This window comes from Pipistrellus kuhlii, unplaced genomic scaffold, assembly GCF_014108245.1.
Source record: "Pipistrellus kuhlii isolate mPipKuh1 unplaced genomic scaffold, mPipKuh1.p scaffold_m20_p_2, whole genome shotgun sequence".
Classification (NCBI taxonomy): Eukaryota; Metazoa; Chordata; class Mammalia; order Chiroptera; family Vespertilionidae; genus Pipistrellus; species Pipistrellus kuhlii.
The window spans coordinates 124,215,688-124,236,582 of record NW_023425515.1 but is presented as its reverse complement, the minus strand read 5'-3'; the positions used below and the strand labels follow the sequence as shown (position 1 = coordinate 124,236,582).

General features: G+C 36.8%; 1 protein-coding gene across 6 annotated transcripts in view; it reads right to left on the bottom strand.

Annotated features, from left to right (window-relative positions):
* The window catches only part of CDKAL1 (CDK5 regulatory subunit associated protein 1 like 1), a 625,188-nt gene that overhangs the window by 390,603 nt on the left and 213,690 nt on the right, over positions 1 to 20,895 (bottom strand). For all 6 annotated transcript variants that reach the window (XM_036448124.1, XM_045584325.1, XM_036448129.1 and 3 more), the window contains one exon: positions 18,728 to 18,776. In XM_036448124.1, the coding sequence (XP_036304017.1) occupies positions 18,728 to 18,776 (49 nt within the window). The remainder of the gene's footprint in view (positions 1 to 18,727; positions 18,777 to 20,895) is intronic.

Sequence of the window (20,895 nt, the reverse complement as noted above, 5' to 3'; positions counted from 1 at the left end):
AGTAAGGAAGGAAAATGCGAGAAGCCCAAGGAATAAACACCACAGGCTCACACTGTTCTTACTCAAAGTTCAGGGGTTTTCACGAATAAACACTTCTCAGTTTGCTGAATACTTTCGGTTGATTTCCAAAGTGCTGAAATGGTTTGTTTTTTGTTTTGGTTTGGTTTTTGTTAATCCTCACCCAAGGATATTTTTCCATTGATTTTTGGAGAGAGTGGAAGATAGGGGAGAAACAGAGAGAGAGAGAAACATAGATGAGACACACTGATTGGTTGCCTCTGGCATCCTCCCAGACCACATGTACCCAGACCAGGAACAAGGATCAAGCCTGCAACCAAAGCACATGCTCTTGTCCAGAATTTAACCTGGGACCCTTCAGTCCTGGCCGACCCACTATCCACTGAGCCAAACCAGCTAGGGCTGAAATGGTTCATTTTAAGCATGTATCCAGCTTGATCACTACTAGTGAAGAGATATGCCACACAATCATGCCACAGCAAACCAAAGCCACCTTTTAAAAAGCAATTATCCTATATAATAAATGGCTAATATGCAAATCGACCAAACAGCAGAAAGACTGGTCACTATGATGTGCACTGACCACCAAGGGGCAGACGCTTTATGCAGGAGCTGTCTCCAGGTGGTCAGTGCACTCACGCAGGGGGCGTGTTGCTCAGCCAGAAGCTGGGCTCACTGCTCCTTAGTGCTGCCTCAGATTCAGGAGAGACTCCCACCACCACTTCTGGGCTCACGGCTGGTGAGCACAGCAGTGGTTGCTGGAGTTTCTCTTGCCTCCCCAGCATTGCTAAGGACCCCTCAGTGATGTAGGCCTTCCAGCTTAGGCCTGCTCCCAAGCTGGCAGGCAGATCCCCCAAGGGATTCCAACTGCAAGAGGTTTCAGACCACCCTCCTCCCAGTACATGAATGTTGTGCACCAGGCCTCTAGTTTAAAATAACTTCAAATACATAATTACTACAGATATAAGATACTCAGCAATTATATACATCTTTCTTCACCCCTCATTTCAGAAAGATAAGTGCTTAAACATCTCTTATATGCACAGCTTTTCATGATCAGAAGTAATAAAACCATCATTCATAGCCTTTTTGCACAACTCACCTTAATAAGAAACATTACAGACTTCATTCAATCTGAAAATTCTTTCTCTGATGTAGAAACATAGCTACAGTCAAGCAAGCATTTGGCATACCAGATTTCTCAGATTTTCAAGATAAGTTGAACTCTTCAATCAGAAGTCCAGTTAATGAAGAGGTGAGCAAGTTTGGCATTGATAACATAATAGTTCTCTGAGAAATGCCAAAAGTTCAATAATGACTATGCAAAGGCATGCTATTTTCATACGAGCGTGAGACAAGTTTCATTATACCCTGCTGTGACCGGTATTACGCAGCCTGCACTAATAACATTTGATAAATTATTCATCTTCACTATCTACATGCAAATAAAGGAACATATCTCTGCCTGGCGATATAATGAATTATTTTCCAATCCAATGATTCATTAAAGAGTGGCAGACCTAAGAATACTGTGTGTTTTTTAAAAATTTGAAAATATAGTACAAAGTAGGAAACAACATAAAAGTCCATTATATCTAGCTAACAATGAAAGGAAAGAAACTGACACAACCACAGACACAGAACTATTTTTTTTAAATGGAATAGCAAAATAAAGCCTTTGTTTTTATATCTAAAAAAATATTTATTAACTAATGTTACTCCAATAAGTTTAATAAATAAAAATATACATAAAAATTATTTTTCAAACAGAATTCATTTCCAATTAACTCAATAACTCTATAGAAAAACACATATACTGAAAATCATTACCTATTATATGTGCAGTTAGAAATATTTTTACTATCTAAAACAAACTTGAATAAACTGAAAAAGATGTCTCCAAGATGGCATGTCTTTGGGAAGCCAAGGAGAGGAGCTAAGGATTGGAGAGGGAAAGGAGCTGGCGTGGCCATACTGTGTTTATGCAGGGGCCGTGAGGCAGGGACCACAGTTGCACTTGCAGGCTGTCTCTTTGTTTGGTCCCTTCTGGTTAGCGCTGATGCCTGGCGCTGTGATGAAAAAGAATGGCTCCTCAATGAATACTGATTTATTTTGTGGCTATATGAGTTTCATCACATTTTCCAGCTAGATTGGAGAGAAAGGGAGGAAAAAAGAAACTACAACAGAGTTTGGAAGAAAAAGAGTGAAAACATCAGTTTTTACATCATTTCACTCCACATAACAAGAAATTAAAGAAGGAAGCATTAACAGAACAGATGGGAAGAAAGATGCTCAGTGTGACCAGATCAACTTATAATAATATGACACCACTGAAGAGACAGTGATAAAGATGCAGTGATTGAAACAGAGATATGCAATTTTAATACTAGGATGAAAAAGAAGATTCCCTATTGTATAGAATGAGGCATACTCAAATGTTATATTTCTGATATCTTTTATCTTTTTCTTTTTAAATGTAAATTCACATTTCATTTCCTCTAAATAATGGTCAAGTATGTCTCAGTGGGTTTATTAACTATCTTTAATAAACATCTAAGTTGTTACTTACAAGTGTCACAAAAAATTCAGCCCTGTTAAAACAAATTTAATTTTAAGCCTGAGGCGTTCAGCACTTATTTATAAATCAGCTACAAAAAAAAAAAAACAACAACCTGCTTCCAAGCTGGTTTTTACATTTGATCTCATCCACTAAAGAATGTTAGTAAATGACTTCATTAGTTAAAACAATTATACAGTACAAAGTTTGAGCCCAAAGCTAGTTTTTTTTATATACAATATAATTCACTAGTAAATGCATATTGTGAATTCTATAATGAAAAGCCTATGTGAAAAAAATAGTCATGTTTTGTACAGTAATTGCTATACTAGTTGAATCAATATTCAATGTGTTTATGAATCTTCAAGAGCAAAAAATCTTTTCCAAGCCCCACAGTGCTAACTGTATTGCATATCATTAAAGCTGAGGCAAAAACATCCTATCCACATAGAGAGCCCTGCCAGTCTGCAGGTCAAGAAGCCAATGAAAATGGTCATTCACAAACAGAAAAGAACCAACCCTGAAACACAAGCACATATGTTAACCGAGTGACAGAAATAAAACCACCTACAAAATATGTATTTATTAATTACGTTTCTACACACAAACCAATCTGTTCTCCTTTGGCTCCTCAAGCTAAAGTGGTCTGTACAAATCAGCCTTAGAATACCACAGAGGCAGCAGTGAACAGGCAACTCGGGACTCCTATTGTTTATTTTGTCCCCTTTAATTGCTCCTTGTTCTAAAGGTGCTATACTAGTAAACAGCCAGATTTCCCCTCAATGCTTCATTCCTCCCACCTGGTTTTAATGGCTGTTCATTGTTTCCTTAACATGTGATCAACTACCTCTGTCACCACCAGAGGAAGCATCATGCCAAGGTTTCTTGGTCCCTCCCTAACTGCTTTCACTTCACACAGTCTCCATCCTATTAGGACACATTCAGAAGACCTGCATGAACTCTACACTCTGAGTCGGCCTCCTGGAAAACTTCCTAGTAAAGCAATCTAACATGACGTTGGGGTCTGGGAGCAGAGGGCAGAAGACTGGCAGAAATTCAAACAAGAAAAAAGAGCAAATGCACTGCAGATAACCTACTTGAGAAATTTAGTCACATCAATTGTATTATAGTATCATGTAAGAATATCAGAAAGGAATGCTCAATAAATCTGTTTTTCAACAAAAATGTTTGGAGCTGTTACTTGACATATACTCCATAGGTATTTTAATGACTTAATTACAAAGAAAAACAAAAAATGTAGTCAGAAGTTTGTCTCTACGACATTCAATATCATTCCTCATATGTGTGTACTGTCAAGAAAGCAAGGATTCTCTAAAATTCACACTAAAATGTGATCCTGCCTTGAAATATTTTCATTTTAAAAGAAGCAAAGTAAAACAAAGAAATTGGGTTCAATGTTAGAAGCAGTTTTGTCACAAGTCTAGGTTGGAAAATGTTAGGAGAAATACTAGAATTGACTCAAAAACACGAAATCATTACAATTCACGTGCCAATTTTAGCTACTAAGATTTTGTCGGGTAATAAGAATTTAAATGTTACCTCCTACAATGATATTAAAATAAAGAATGTTAAGAATCACTGTCCAAAAAGATAGAATTCAGTCCTGGCTGGTGAGCTCAGTGGTTAGAGTTTCAGCCTGTCCACAGTGGGTTGCAGGTTCAATCCCCGGCTCCAGCTGGGCTATGTGCATGAGGCAACTAATCAGTGTAACACATCATAGTTTCTCTCTCACTCTCCCCTCATCTTGCACTCTCTTTAAAAATAAATGTGAAAAAAATATTCCAATGAGGATTAACAACAAAAAGACAGAATTCAAAGCATGAATCAAAGTGTTAACAGAGTCTACAAATATACTGATGCCACCAGCACGCATGCCCAGAGTTTAACAAATCATGAAGAACCCAACACCTTACCTGATAGTCAGGTAAATTGGACAGGAAGCTAAGATAGAGTTATAATACAAAGTTTAAGTCCCTAGATGTGTGAGGATCATTTAATAGCAAAACTCTTATTGCACAAAAACAGGTTCTACCTTATAATTATAATGATGTAAAATGTATGTGTGATCCAGAACTCTAAAAGACAGAAAGTTGAAAGCATTTGCTGAAATACACATTTGAAAACATTTCTTGTAATAAACATTCTTGGGCAACTTTTTCTTTCATTTGCACAGCATTTTTGGTACAACAAATAATGGCAATTATTTTTAGGTCATCATATTAAACAAAGGCAACATATAACAAATAATCCACATAGGCAAAATGTCTTCTTACCCTAATAGAGACATTTTCTGGAGGCAAATTACCATAAGCATTTAATTTTCTGTTTTAACTGAATCTTTTGAAAGCAGATATACTTTTTATGACAATGAGAGATTTGTATGGTATCATTTTATTTTTCACAGTGTATACCAAGTGTACATCAAAACACTCACATCCCACATCAATGACTCCACATTAGCACAAACCCTTAAAAGAACTCCTCAGGTCACTGGCTGTCTTGCTAGGACAGGCATTCCTGAACTCTAAATTTGTTAAGCAGCTCCAAGGCTATAGTGTTTATACATACAGCTATGCATGCTTTGGATTTCAGTATATAAAGCAACCACGGCAGCAATGAAGAACTTAATCATTGCTCATGCTCAAACTGCTCTTCCCCAGATTACTGCACTAGGGGGTGGAAGCAGAGACAACAGATCTGACAATAGATTCAAGTAGCTACAAAATAACATTAAAATATAGCCGAAACCGGTTTGGCTCAATGGATAGAGCGTCGGCTTGGGGACTGAAGGGTCCCGGGTTCGATTCCGGTCAAGGGCATGTACCTTGGTTGCGGGCATATCGCCAGTAGGGGGTGTGCAAGAGGCAGCTGATCGATGACACTCTCTCTCATCAATGTTTCTAACTGTCTGTCCCTCTCTTTCTTTCTGTACAAAATCAATAAAATATATATTTTTTTAAAAATACATGACATAAGGAACTTGTAAGCCACATTTAACTTTTAAAAACTGAAGCTCAAATTACCACTTTAAATCAGGAACGAAAATTTCAGGTGTCCTCCTGCCATTATTCACATGGGAGGCAGAGAAAGTTAGAGAGTTGTCCCATCTGTGGACTTTAAAATATGCCTGCCAGTCCTTGTTGTGTTTCATCTCATCACGATGATGAGCTGAACCATCTGCACTGCAGGCAGCACAGAGGCAACTGAAACGAAGGAGATTGGGGAAGAGGGCATCTGGAGGCTTTAAATTCACGCTCCCTTACATAGGCGCTACCATTGCCCTTCTGTACAAATGGCAACAATAAATTCAGTGTAGAAATCCTATATAATAAAAGCCTATTATGCAAATTGTCCCCTGGACCATAAGTTGGACCTGGAGTTCCATGGCTCACTATGATGTGTGCTGACCACCAGGGGGCAGCTGGTGACGCAGCCCGGGCAGCAGACAGCACTGGAGGCACTGCCAGCCCCAATGGGCCCTAATGAGAGTGGACCATGGCAGAACAGTGGAGCAGGTGAGCAGGCAACACCAGGCCAAGGCGGATTGGAGCAGGGCCCAATTGTCCCCCAGATGGTGACCAGTGGAGGCAGTAGGGGGCAGGGCCACTGCCCAGCTCCCAGTCACTGAGGGAGCCAAGAGGGGTCCGATAACTCAGGTGGAGGGGGGTGCACAAGGGCCTGGGCGGCCAAGGTGCTGCTTAGGGCCCAGAGTTCAGCTGGGATCTGCCCTTCCATGCCAGACACTAGCACTTTGGTTGCCAGCCAGGCGTAGGGACTGCACCTATGCATGAATTTCATACACCAGGCCTCTAGTGTTTAATATAAACAAGAAAGATGAACACTTGGCAATCATAACTCAATATGTTAATGTTAGTGTATATGCTTAACTCAAACAAGAATTTCATAAGAAAACTCTAGGTGAGTTTAAAATGGTGTATAAAATATAATTTTATCAACATTTACTATCACATAAAAGCTTCCAAAATAATCCCCTGGGGGGAAAAACATGATTCTGTCCTGAGCCACCATATCACTGTTGCCCTAAAAAGAGACTTAAGGTCTCAAGTAAAACAGACTTGTAAAGAAATACCTGGACACAAGTGTCCCATGCAGTATGGCCAATGCCTCTAGGAAAAGTGGGACACTATAGGGGGTGGTTAGCTTTCCTGGAAAGATCAGGAAAGGCTTCACGTAGGGGTAACACTAGTGTGGGGAGGCTGAGAAAGTAGGACATACTTTATATATGACAATATATATCAATACATTCGACACAATATCATTAACACAACAAGCACAGTTCTTTGCTAAATTTCCTGCTTGTTGTTCATTTTCCATTTCTTCAAACCAGCCTATCACTAAAACCAAATTTCACTGAAAAAACTTATTAAGACCTGGCATAAAGGTGACACACTTAAAAAACTGTACCTTCAGAGATGATTCTAAATATAAATTATGAAGTAAAAATTATGTGGGCTTAAGATACATCATTCTTACTTGTAATCCAATGACTGGTCAAACATTATTTTTAGAACTTAGTTTTAGGAAATTACAATTAATGTTGGTTAAAAAATGTTAAAATCTGAAAGTTACCTATATCAGAATCCTTCTAGATACCATTTCAGTATTTATTTGGTCTACATACAAAACTAGAATTTATAACATGGGCCATATCCTTAAAAATGTGGAAGAATTCTCTTGACCTAACCATTGTAAAAACTGTATGAAGTATGTTTCACATTAAAATCTTCAAAAATTACCCTTTCAAAAATACCCAAAACCATTTTCCTGTAGAAATTTTCCTGTTTTTTACTGCATAGACTAGATTTTTATTGGTTGTTTACAGTTAAGATCATCCATTTCCTAAATTAAGCACCTTTATACCAAGGTAAGACTACCCATGATTTTTTTTTTAATCTAACAAATATTTATTAACTCCTTACAATAAAAGTTCTTATGTTGACACACAAAATGGCAAGTAAAACTGAGAAGAAAAGGGGGGGAGAGGTGGGGAGAAGGAGGTAAAAAAGGAAAAAACGAAATTTGAAGGACCAAAACATATAAGCAAGAATATGAATGAGAACTAGAAAATGGGTGAGCAGTGACCAGAAACAATAGACATGAGGAAAGGAAATAATAATAAATGAGTCTAACTTTCTCACTTCCCTCCATTCAAGGTAAGCATCTTAACCAAATGTAAAGAACATTGGATTAAAGGACTAGGTTTTAGATTACAGGACATTAAAGCCTGCAATCAGTGATGTCAGGGTTCCTGTGGATTTTGATGAATTAATGTACAGAAAAGGGTAAGTTACAAAGAGCGAGGGAGAAGTTAATTACAAATGTTGCTATAATTAATGCAATTGCAATCCTATTAAGACCTGTAGTCCTAATGACGTTTCTCCAAAATAAGAAGGCCAAATTTTCAAAACTTTCAAACACTGTAAGTTAAAGTCAGATTCCATTAATTTTTAAAGCTCGGAGGACTAGGACATAGGTCACAAATAATTATACCGATATGATAAATTTGCAAATGATTTTTAAATGTATGAGTTAAAGTAGATTCAAGGGCATCACTGTTGCATCACTCACTTGCATTTTTATATAATTCTTGGGTGTGAGGAAGAGGAAGAAAGCAGTAGTGTTCCAGGAACTGCATGTGATCTTGTGTAAATCGGACCATGGTGCCTAGGGAGCCAAGGTGAGAACTATGGTGCTTCCCATCCCAGGACACCTGAGTGACATGCTTCTAACACAGCTGTCACAGGGGCTTATAATGGCAATGAATCCAGCTGAAGTGCCACAAGGCAAAACTGCCAACCCCCTGCTTTCCCAGGCTGTGACAGACCGACCACCCTGCCATCTCCCCTTCAGCTACCATTCGTATCCCGGGGAACACCCTTGAGAATCACTACTCCAGGGGATTGTTCTTATTTTCAATTAAATCCTCTCCATGTTTTTCTCCAGCAACCCAAAGATGAAAACTGCCTGTCTCAAGGTCCTGAAAGTAAATATGCCCCAGGGTAGAAATAAATGTTGCCCCAGAGAAGTGCAGAACTCTTAGCACTGGGAAGCAGTGTCTATCATCACGTAGGGTGGCATAAGAACTGAGTGAATAGTGGCAAAGGAGTGACCCTCCTCCCTGGAGAACACAGAGATAAAGAAAAGTGCAGAGTATGCCACAAACATCTTCAACTTCACTTTGTAGGCAAGGGGAAAGAAGAATAAAATGTGGCATGTGGAGATTAGAATGCAAGGAAAAGCTAGTCCCATTCAAATAACTTTTGTCAGAGATCACTGTCCAAAATGTCAGTATCTCATTCGGATGACAGACTCTGAAACTCAGTTTTATATTGCAGACTCAAATATTTCTGGAATTTCTGAGTTGAAGGGACCTTCCATGTCAGAACAATTTACCACACAGGAAACAGAACCACTCAGATGGTGTGGGATGTCAAACATGACCTGTTAGCAGGAAAACAAGCCTTTCAGCGCAGCTCTGCATATTCTCAGTCTAGGACTCTAACCCATCTCAGCAGACTTCAGGGCAGCTTAAAGTGATATGCACTTGAATTTTCAGTTACAATAAAGCTATGTGTTAGAAACCATGTTTTATGAGGACATTTCAATTACTGTTTCTTTATTACTCAAGAAAATGTATGCTTTGTTATAGAAGAGCAGTACTGATAAACTTCTTTAAAATCCATCCATAGTTGATATCCTAATTGGAGATTCTGCAAATGAGTTTTCCTATCTCAGACTTACAAGGAAATGAAACTGGTATTTACTAGGTGTACCAGTAAATAATGTGGATTTTTGTAATCAAAGAAAACACAATAATTTCAAGAGCAACATTAAAAGTGCTTTATTCAAATTAATATCCATAGCTAGCTACACATTTTCCCAAACTTTCAGGTAATTTGTGGATACCGTCCCAATAGAACTTTCCTTGTTTTGAGGCAAACCATTCAGAGGCCAATTTTCCACTTCTTCATACATTTTGAAGTGCTGCTCAGAAAGTGTGTGTGCCATCGATCAGAACAAGCGGTAATCTGAAGGAGCAAGGTCTGCTGAATACAGTGGGTGGGTTAATACTTCCCAGGCAAGATCTGTTAATGTATCTTTAACTGGTTTTGAAATGTGTGATAACCATAAGCTTCCTGAAATATTCAGCAGCACTTTTCTTCAAAAATAAAGTAATGAATTAAAACTTCCTAAAATATTCTTTTTTTGGGGGGGCACGAAATTCAACATTTTTAAGCATAAAAATATCCATGATATTAACAGCTTCAGCAAATTTGACATATGAAGTTTTGAAGTTTTGTTGTCAATACAACAAAATAACATACATATTAGATCGAATATACAGTATATCAACTTATGTGTAACTCCATCTATTGAAAAAAATCCGCATTATTAACTGGTACACCTAGTATTCTCTCTGTCTCAGAAGTAATTACTACATATATGCTGTATGCTCTGTATAAACTTTTTTTTAAATGTACATCTCCAAATATTTGATACAAATAAATCCAGCATTCTTTCTCTACACCAATTACTGACAAAGTTAGGTTTTCTAAGGAAAGGCCGTGTCACCTAGTAAACGACATCGTACTGATAAAGTAAATTTTTCAAATTGGTAAACAAATTTTTCAAGAAAATCAGATTTAAAATTTTTGTGTAGTCACATCTGAGCCATCAAGTTGGTCTATGTTACCAATTTTCTCATTTGGCTATGATATATAATTTTGCTGACAACAAAATATTTATCTTTATTAAATCAATTTTTCAAGGATGATGATAACTTTTTTGTTTTGGGGGTTTTGCTATTGAAGTTTTGGATGTTGTCCCTGAAAGATTACCTCATTTCTACTTTATATTTCTATTTTTAGGGAAATCCAACTAAAAAGTAATAAAGGAGAATTATCAAAATAACACACCTTACTATGTGTTAGGAACAGTCAAGTCAAAACAGAAAGTACCACAATTAACCTACAATCTAATCTTCTATTTGAAAAATATAATGAAGCTTCTAATATTTTTTTCTCTAAGTTTATAGCTTCAATTCTTCTCACTGAATTTTACTAAACAAACACAGTAGCTTCTTTCAATGAAGATTAAAGCTTTTCCAGACACACATGAAAGCACATGATATGCACACAGCATAAAAGTAGTGTACCACATGCCAATTCTCTTAAAGTTAGTCATAATAAAGAAAGAGCATCATAGGAACAAAATTTGTATTTGTAAATACATTAAAGTTTTCTTTATTTACATTAATTTTCATGTTTTCTATGTGAGGTTCAAAATAGGGTTAAATGATCTATTTGGGTTTTTTTGTTTTTTGGGGTTTTTTTACTGAATAACTCCTATTAGTGTAAATATTGTAGAAATTACAACCTTGAGACTCAGCATTGTCATATCTGAGAATACCAAACACCTGATGAAAATTATTAATATATAAACTTTAAAATCAGGATGTTCGCTGAAACCGGTTTGGCTCAATGGATAGAGCGTCGGCTTGGGGACTGAAAGGTCCCGGGTTCGATTCAGGTCAAGGACCTGTACCTTGGTTGTGGGCATATCCCCAGTAGGGGGTGTGCAAGAGGCAGCTGATCAATGACTCTCTCTCACTGATGTTTCTAACTCTCTATCTCTCTCCCTTCCTCTCTGTACAAAATCAATAAAATATATATTTTTTAAAAAATAATAATAAAATAAAATCAGGATGTTCAAACTTCATAAACCACTTTAAATTAATGGTTTGCACAAAGATCTAGACTACAGTAATACGTTTTTTAGAGAATTCAGCAATACTTGTAGTCTCACCTTCATGCAGTCTGCCAAGACACTATCAAGATTTGCAAGAGTTAACATGGAAGCCAAATTTCACAGGAGGCAAGTCTTTGTTAACATTTAAACAAGGAAGGATGGGGCTACTTTACCAGATAGATCAGTGGACCACTAACAGCAGGGCTGGGTCATGGGAAGCCTAAGAGGTTCAAGCTTAAAGTAATTTCCTTTCCTGTTTTGAACAATCAAATCCAATGAACCATTATAACTGTGTGTTAATGTGAAAACAACAATAAGATCATCAACCTTAGAAACTATTCAACACTATGCAGCTTCTCCATCCCATAATAAAGAAATCAAAAGTTAATGAAATACCCAAGTCTTCATATAAATAAACCTCACTAATAATAAAAGGTAGTTTCAAACCATAAGAAAATGTATATTTAAATAGAAAAAAATATATATGATGAACATGTTTAGCATTTAAATATAAGACAAACCAAAACATAAAACATTCTGAAGCCACCATAAAGCAGCAGAATCTACTGAGGGGTATACTTACGCATTCATTTGAGTTTTTAAAACTTTAACGGCTGAAAAATATTAAACAAACTTAAAGTTACTTAAATACTTAAAAAAAAAAAAAAAAAAAAAAAACCACGGTAAACATGGTGATCATTGCCCACAATTAAAAATACTGGTAGTACTGTTGCTGATCAGTATGTGTATGGCTGGGAAACAGGACTGACAATTTGGTTAACAAAGTTATATGTCATAAAAATGCAGACAAGAGATGACTTGATGATTTCTCTAACAGACAGTTCTTTCCAGTCATCTTTCCAAACCAAGATACAGAATAAAGTGATATGAAAATAAAGTTTAAGGTCCTATGATAGGACTTTACTGTTTGGGTATAAAGAAATTCATTCTCATTTCTGAAAATATTATGTTTATTGAAAACATACTGACAAAGCCAGTGTGCTTTGGTAGTACAGTACTGTGGCAGATGCGAAATGCTCCACATCCAAGCTCCATTGCCTTATCCATTATGCTAGGCAAACATCTCCACATCAGTCTCTACTGGACTCTGTAGGGCAGTTCCTCATGATTAACACTGACAAAACCACGCTTTATATGCTTCTGCCTTCCAGTCTCAATTTACAAAGATTTTATGCTCTGAATTAGCGTCAAACGCAAAGCACAAAATCTGACAGAGTGAAGATTAATAGCAATGTGTTAAATTAAAAATAAAAAAAAAAGAGCTATTTGGTGAAGTACCCTGGGAATTTAGATAAGTCTAATCCAAGACTGCATCAATTACTGAGAAGTTGGAGAGAACAGAAAATCAATTAAACTTGCAGATTGTACCATATTGGGAAAGTCTTGAATTACCAACACTGGAGGCATTTGGAATTAGACTGACTAAAATACTAGCAAACATATTAATAACAATAGAGGCCTCTTTTAGTAGAGATTGACTGGAGAAGAAATATGACTTACTAGTAAAAACATTTTTCTAATTTCAATAGGCAATATTTACTTGCATTCATTTGTCTTAAGTTATACAGTTAGACTACCTTTTACAAAGGATTTAAGTTTTTTCTTGTTTTGCATATCAGAAGTGCAGATTTATATTCCCATCAGAGCTTTCATGCAGAAAAGTATTAATGACCTCATAAATGGAGAATGAGGGCCATATGAGTATTTTTAAAAGAAATGAATTTAAATTCTTTAAACATTGTATTTATTTCCTTAGATTTAATTACATATTTTCTTGCATTTTCAAGATGTTACAGAGAGAATCTTGAATCCATATAATCTGGTCTCTCCCAAAGCAAAAATGCTACAAAATAAAATTAAATGCTACAAAATAAAACCTCACTATTAAAATAATAAGGTTTCATTTAATATAACTTGAAATTTTCCATTTTGTTCCAACTAAAACAGATGCAAATGGAATATGCTTTGCACAGTTTTATGTTAATTATAAAATTTAAATGCTTTCAGCATCAGTGTATCTTATTAATACATTTTTAAAAACATTACTTGGTATAGCATAAGGATAGGGATAAAAAGAATGCAAACAGGCTGTGGCAGAGGCTGCCTGTCCAAACTCCCTTCAAGGAAAAAATATGAAAAGAGCCCAACAGGAATCAAATGTGGAAACAAGAGAGTTATGGCAAAATCCTCTTGTCAGGCTGTATTCCATCTGGCCCTTCTGGGCAGAATCTTGCTTCTCCATGGAGCATTTATCAATCAGGGTCCCAGCAAAGCAGATGGCACACTGCATAATTGAAGAGATTTTAATAAAGGGACTACTGACTAAAATTTGGCAAGGTTAGCAAAACCAACAAGAGACAATGTGATACTCTAAGGTGAGCAACAATGGGGAGTTGTTTCTACTCCTGGGCCTGCAAAATCAAAGGAAGGAAACAGTTACAGGACCTGGTAAATAGTTGAATAGAGGGAGCCACCTGACAGAGGCTGTGGCCTTCAGGTGAGAAGCAACCAATAGAGGATGAGCAGGAGGGAGGGGAGAGCAGGTAAGACATATTCCTATCTCCTGTGCTAGTCACACCTCCAACCTCCAATGGGCTAAATCCATCTAGAAGCCAGACAGCAAGGATCTACTGATGTAGCCACACAGATCAGCCTCCAGGGACAAGCAACTGGTGGAGAAGGATGGGGAATTCATCTGGAGGGGCAAATAGAGCATATCCAGGACCCTAAGGTGAATGTGAAGGAAACTGCAAAGAAAACAGAGAAAAGACAACAAATAAATAGTCGATCGGAACAAAAGGTATCTGTATAAAATTAATTGGTGGGAGGGACGGTGAAGATGGCAGAATGGGGTAGAAAATTATTAAAATCACACTAAGAAGTTCCCGATGATTTAGTGGGTAACAGGCAACACTAAAGACACAGATGAAGGAGAGTAAATAATTTGAGGATAATAGACTATACAGTCAGATTGAAAACAGAGTCATTGGTAGCAGAGGTCAATCAAGTTATTCCAGCAGTCTAGGTATTAAGGAGAGAGTAAGAAATAAACAGTAATATGAGTTGTGTTCTGGATAACTCAAAAATATTACCCATTAAATCCTCTCCATTTTAAACAGAAAATTGAGCCTCAGAAAAATAATATGCTGACAGACACAAACAACTGGCTAAATGATAAAGGCGACATTATAACACTAATTTGTGCTGTCTACATGAAGTACTGGCAACAGAAATAGAAAGTAAAGAACAGAAGTTCACAGAGAGACCTCATTCTCCATTAATCAGTAAATCTCAGAAGAGTTATCTAATCTCTGCCTACCTCAGCTTCCTCATCTGTAAACTAAAGACACCTATAAAATTATCTCTTCCATCTCAAATTCTTTTGTTGCATTATTAAGACTTAATTCATCAGCCTTCCTGCCCTCAAACCAAACCGGCCAAGGAACATCCCCATCAATTTCATCTTCAACTCAACTCTTGCTGTTGATTCTTACATTTAAATCCAAATGCAATCTCTCCAATAAATCCACTCAAGCCCAAACTCCTCAGTGAGAAGCCATCCTAATTAAACCAACCATGGAGATCAGAAGCTTCCTGTGATATTGTAATAGCATAATATATGTATGGTCTTCACCCAAGATAGAGTTCCTAAAACTCATAATTTCCTGAGTGACAGGAGCGACTAGAGCATTTTTTGTTATTCATAATAAGCCCCTTTCTGAATTTATGCTAGTAAGTTTATGCCAACGATATCTGTGCATGAGCTAATGAGGACATTCTTGAAGGATGGGTGTGGTGACCATAGGAGCCAATCATATGTTAGGAGTTTGGAACTTTCAGCCACACAGACTCTACCTCCAGAGAGGGGAGAGGGGCTAGACATTAAGCTCAATCACCAATGGGCAATGATTTAGTTAATCATGTCTGTGTAATGTAGCTTCCAGAAAGAAACACACACACACACACACACACACACACACACACACACATATGATGGGGGTTGGAGAGCTTCCAAGTTGGTAAAAGTATTGGGGTGCTGGGAGGGTGGTGCACCCAGGGAGCAAAGAAGCTTTGTAATCCTTTCCACACACCCTGCCCTAAGCATTTCTTCATTTGGGTGTTCCTGACTTGTCTCTCTTATGATAAACCAGTAATAGTAAGTAAGGGCTTTCTTAAATTCTTTAAGCTATTCTTGCAAATTACCAAATCTAAGGAGGGGGTCATAAAAACCCAATTGATCATTGGTCTGTCAGAAGTATAGGTGACAATCTGGACTTACAATTAACCCACTGAAGTGGAGGGCAAGTATTGTCAGACGGAGGCCTTAGCCTATGACATCTGCCCTAACTCTGGATAGCTAGTGTCAGAATTTCTTAGTGTAGAAAACGTATACATTTGGTGTCAGAATTGTTGTATTAAAAAACATAGTTTACCTTTACCTTCTATGATTTCCTATAGAAATTATTTATCTGCAAGCCATTTGGCAGCCTCCTGAGCATCATGATATTTACTATTCATTGTTTTTTAACAGACTATTTTCTAAAACAGCTTTAGGTTCACATGAAACTGAGAAGAAAATAAGAGTTCCCAAACACCCCTTTCCCTCCAGCACACACACACACAGCCCACCATAGTAGTATATTTGTAATATCAACAAATATATCAACACCCCTATTATCAATACTCCCCACCAAAGTGGTATATTTGTTATAATCTGAATAAAACTGCTATACACATATGTGTGCAGGTTTTTGTGTGGACATATGTTTTCAACTTCTTTGGCTAAATACCAAGGAGTATAACTGCTGGATCATATGGAAAGAATATGTTTAGTTTTGTCAGAAACTACCAAATGTTTTGTATTCCTAACAGCAATGAATGAGAGCCCCAGTGGCTCCACATTCCCTTCAGCATTTGGTGTTGTCAGTGTTTCAGATTTTGGCCATACAGAGCAGTGGTAGGTCATTGTTATTTCAATTTTCAACCGACTAATAACATATATTTATCATCAATTCATATCCTTATTCACCATTTGTATATGTGTTTTTGTGAAGTTTCTATTCAGGTTGTTGGCCCATTTTAAAAATCAGACTGCTTATTTTGTTATTGAACGTTAAGAGTTCTTGAATATTTTGGGTAAGAATACTTTATCAGAGATGTCTTCCAAATATATTTCTCACAGTCTGTGTCTTGTCTTCTCACTCTCTTAATAGTGTCTTTTGCAACACAGTTTTTAATTTTAATGAAGTCTAGCTTATCAATTATTTCTTTCATGAATCATGCCTTGAGTGTTGGATCTAAAAAGTCACTGCCTAGATTTTCTTCTGTGTTACCTTCATTACCATTAACTCCTTTAAACAAATTATTGAGTGGACAGTGTGTGCCTGGTACTCTAACAGAGAATAAATAAGGCAACAATATGCTTAAATACCCTGAAGCCCTCCTTTAACAAGCCGATCAAGCATAAAGCAGTGACTCTGAGCTGGTAGAGAGCAGAGACGTCACAGCACCATAGAGCCAGAACTGATTCAAATCCTAATTCTGCCATTTACGGTACCAGCCATGGAGCCTGTGTCTCCCATTCTTCATCTGAAATATGAGAATGATATTTATACCCACCTCACTTCACAGGACTTCGTGAAGATTAAATGACTTAATGCATGTTAAGTGCTTAGCACAGGGCCTGTGACACCCTAAGTGCTCAATAAATGGCAGTACTTCTGAATTCTCCAAGAAAGAGTGAGTACAGTTTAAAGAAAACATTCAAATTATCACTGCTAAAAATCTGTAGTCATGACATTTCATTTTATTTTGGAATTTCAAGAAAAGATTAAGGTACAGTGTCATTCTCATCTTCTGTGGTTATCAATCTCTTAATAAATCAAAGATTCAAAATTAATAAGCATTAATCATAGCATGTGGAAGGTAGCAGATAAATGCAACAGAAAAAAATGTGGTTTTGAAAAATTTCAATTTGAAGAAAGCAATGTATTTGGTTGTTGTTGTTTGTAAGTAAATTTCTCATTACAAGAAACACAGTAATAATTTAAGTGAGAACTCTATTCATTTAACTTAATATTTCAATATCCTATTACCAGTTTCATTTGTGCTAATCTAACCAAGGAAAAAGAAGCTACAAATATTTATGAATTAAACCACAGAATTAAAAATGGCTTACTTGTCAGTGACAAAAATAAAAAACTCTTTCAAAGAACATTGATGAAATAAGCAAAGAATGATTATTTTCCAGTGAAACTACAAAAATTATACTTTAAAAAGCCAAAACACTAATTTGAAGGAATATATGCTCCCTATGTTGTAGCATTATTTACAATGGCCAAGATTTAAAAGTAGCTCAAGTTCCCATAAGTAAATGACTGAATAAAAAAGCTGTTGCACTACTCTGCCATCAAAAAGAAGAAAATCTGACCCTTTGTGAAAGCATGGATGGAGCTGGAGATTATTATACTCAGTGAAATAATCCAGCCAGAGAAAAGGCAAATATACATGATGTCACTTATAAACTAACAAACAAAAGAAAAACAGACCCATAGGCAGAGAACAGGCTGACAGCTACCAGAGAGGAGTAGGAAGGGGTGCTGGGTGAAAAGGGTTAAGGGATTAAGAAAAAAAAAAAAAAAGAAAAGAAAAAAAAAGCACACAGATACAGAGAACAGTATGGTGATTACCAGAGGAAAAGGGGGTTGGAAGGATAGAAAAGGATAAAGGGGAGATAAACAGAGATATAAGGAGATTTGGCTTGGCATGGTGAACATACAATATGATATACAGATGATGTGTATTATAGGCTTGAAACCTATATAATTTAATTAACCAATGTTACCACAATAAATTCAATTAAAAATAAAAATAAAGAAAATAAAAGAACTATGAACTAACTCCCTTATAAGCTAATCAAATATATATTTCTTATATGAGATCAATCAATGCATGAAGCAGCCAGGGACAAAATTTTAATCAAAAACAAAAATTTTCACAAAGATGCTCAATAAATGTTAACTAAGTAGTATTTTTATAAATATATACCTCAGATACTTTAAAGCCTCAAACATCATTGCAACACCGAGCTGAAGGAATAGGAGACTGTTATGGTGGATGACTCTTTTTTATATGTCTAAGAAGAAAATAGTAAAAAAATAAAGAATGGCAAAGAAGATGGAAACCATGGAAGATGGTGACTGGCCCTCCTTCTTAGAACAAGCTGAGAGGAATGGGGCTACTCTGTTCTGTCCACCGTCTCTGTACCCCCTCCAGGTTTACCTCCATCAGGCAGTTGTATATACAAGATATGCCCCTGCTTATCTTTCTTTCAAGAATTACCTTTAATTGTTTCCTCCACAACTTCTACTACACGATCTATCTGTTGAACCTGGAAAGAAAACAAACTGTTAGACAAGCTGGTTATCCAAAGAAGAAATATTAATTTGTTTATCCTTCCTCTTGAATCAATGTTACACACTTTCTAAACCCACAAATGCAGGTTTTCTTTAATTAATGTATTTGACAGTATTTTTTTAAATATTCTATATTGAGGTTTTGTTATAATGAAATATGAAACTATCACTCTCCTGTCCTCTAATGACAATTAAAGAAATCATACTGTATTTAAATAAATTTCCTGGAGTTGTTAAAAGAACTTATCAATATAAACTCAAAAGTCCTGAGATATCAACTAAAGTTTAATTAAAACATGTCTCTTCACACAGAGCTTAAAAAAAAAAAAAAAACAACAAATGACAACCCACACTAAAGGACAGGCTGATATTAAGGAGATCGACCCCAAATACTCTGTTTTATTACTTTAACACTGAAACCCCTTTTAATGAATTTCTACCCAGTGCTGGGTATTGTGCTCAGGCCCATGGACTACAAAGTCAAATATTAACAGCTCCTGCCCTAGACATGAGTGACTAAGAAAGATTTCCCAGGGCATCAGGAGATCACAGAGGAAAGGTAATAAAATCTGACTGAGTGACCCAGGAATGCTTCTTGAGGATAAGTAGGGTTAGATTAGAAGAGGCCCACTAGGGAGACGGAGTTAGAGTGGTTGGAGTTTTGATGGAAAGTGGAAAAAGCAAAGATTGTAGTCCAAGAAGCTAAAGGAATAGAGAAAGTTAACTTAGATTGTAAGTTGATATCCAGCCCATTGTTTTATTACAAAAGAAATTTGTTCACAGAGCAAATTCAAACAAAGCAGAAATAAGGTAACCCATAACATCCTCCATGTTCCATTTCCACTCCTCAGACGAATTACTCATAATTATCTGATGAGTAGATACCAAGACATTTCCTATTATTAAACATTTATATGCAGGGCAGATGAAAGAGTTAATTACTGTAGTACTATTTATTTAGTATTGTATTACTTTCCATATGAAGACCTGTCCTTGATTTGTCCTACATTTGCCTCACCCTTTATAGTGTAGCCCCCCTTTATCCATGAGATATATGTTCCGAGACCACCCCCAATGGGTACCTAAAATCAAAGATAGTAACAAATCCCATATATGTTGTCTTTTCCTATACACATACACCTATAATAAAGTTTAAGTTATAAATTAGGCATAATAAGAGATTAACAACAGTAACCAATAATAAGTGACTAGAGGGTGGGTGGCATATACAGCATGAATACTATGGACAAAGGGATGATTCACATCCCAGAGGGCACAGAGTAGAATAGTGCAGGACAGCATGAGATTTATTTAAGCACCACACAATTTAAAACTTAAGAGTTGTTTATTTCTGGAAATTTCTATTTAATAGTGTGTTTAACCACAAGTAACTGAAACTGCAGAAAGCAAAACCATGCTTAAAGGGGTCTAATCTATAATAGTAAAAGCATAATATGCTAATTAGACTGGATGTCCTTCCGAGCACCTTCCAGATGAAGCTGGGTCTGTGAGGGAAGCCCAGGTCACAGGTACCTGCCAGCAGCCAGAGGGAAGCCCGGGTCCTGTGTGCTAAAGGGAAGATGGTTCCTGCAGCTGGGGGAAGGAAGGACTACTCTTTCATGAATTTCATGCATTGAGCTTCTAGTATAGATATATTCTATAATTTTTTTCTTTTCCTTTTTTTTTTTGTTTGTTGTTGTTATGAGACATAGATAGATGACATGTAAAATAGACCTGTCCTTGATTTGTTTTCTATACATCACCAGTTTATAGGCCTACTTCATTTATTTTACTAGCTGCCCAATATTTCATGTATATCTTATATAATAAAAGCCTAACATGCAAATTGTCCCCTTGAACAGGAGTTCAAAAGAGGGGGAATTGATGGCAGCAGCAGGTGGGGAAAGGAGGGGTCCCCCACCCCAGCCGGTGGTGGCAGCAGTGGCAGTAAGTAGCTGGGGGAAGGGAAGCACACTGGCTGGCAGTCGGCAGCCACTAGGGAACCGTCATGTGCACAAATTTTGTGCACTGAGCCTCTAGTATATACCATAACAAACATTAATCCAGTCCCGTTAATTGGCCTTTATGTTATTT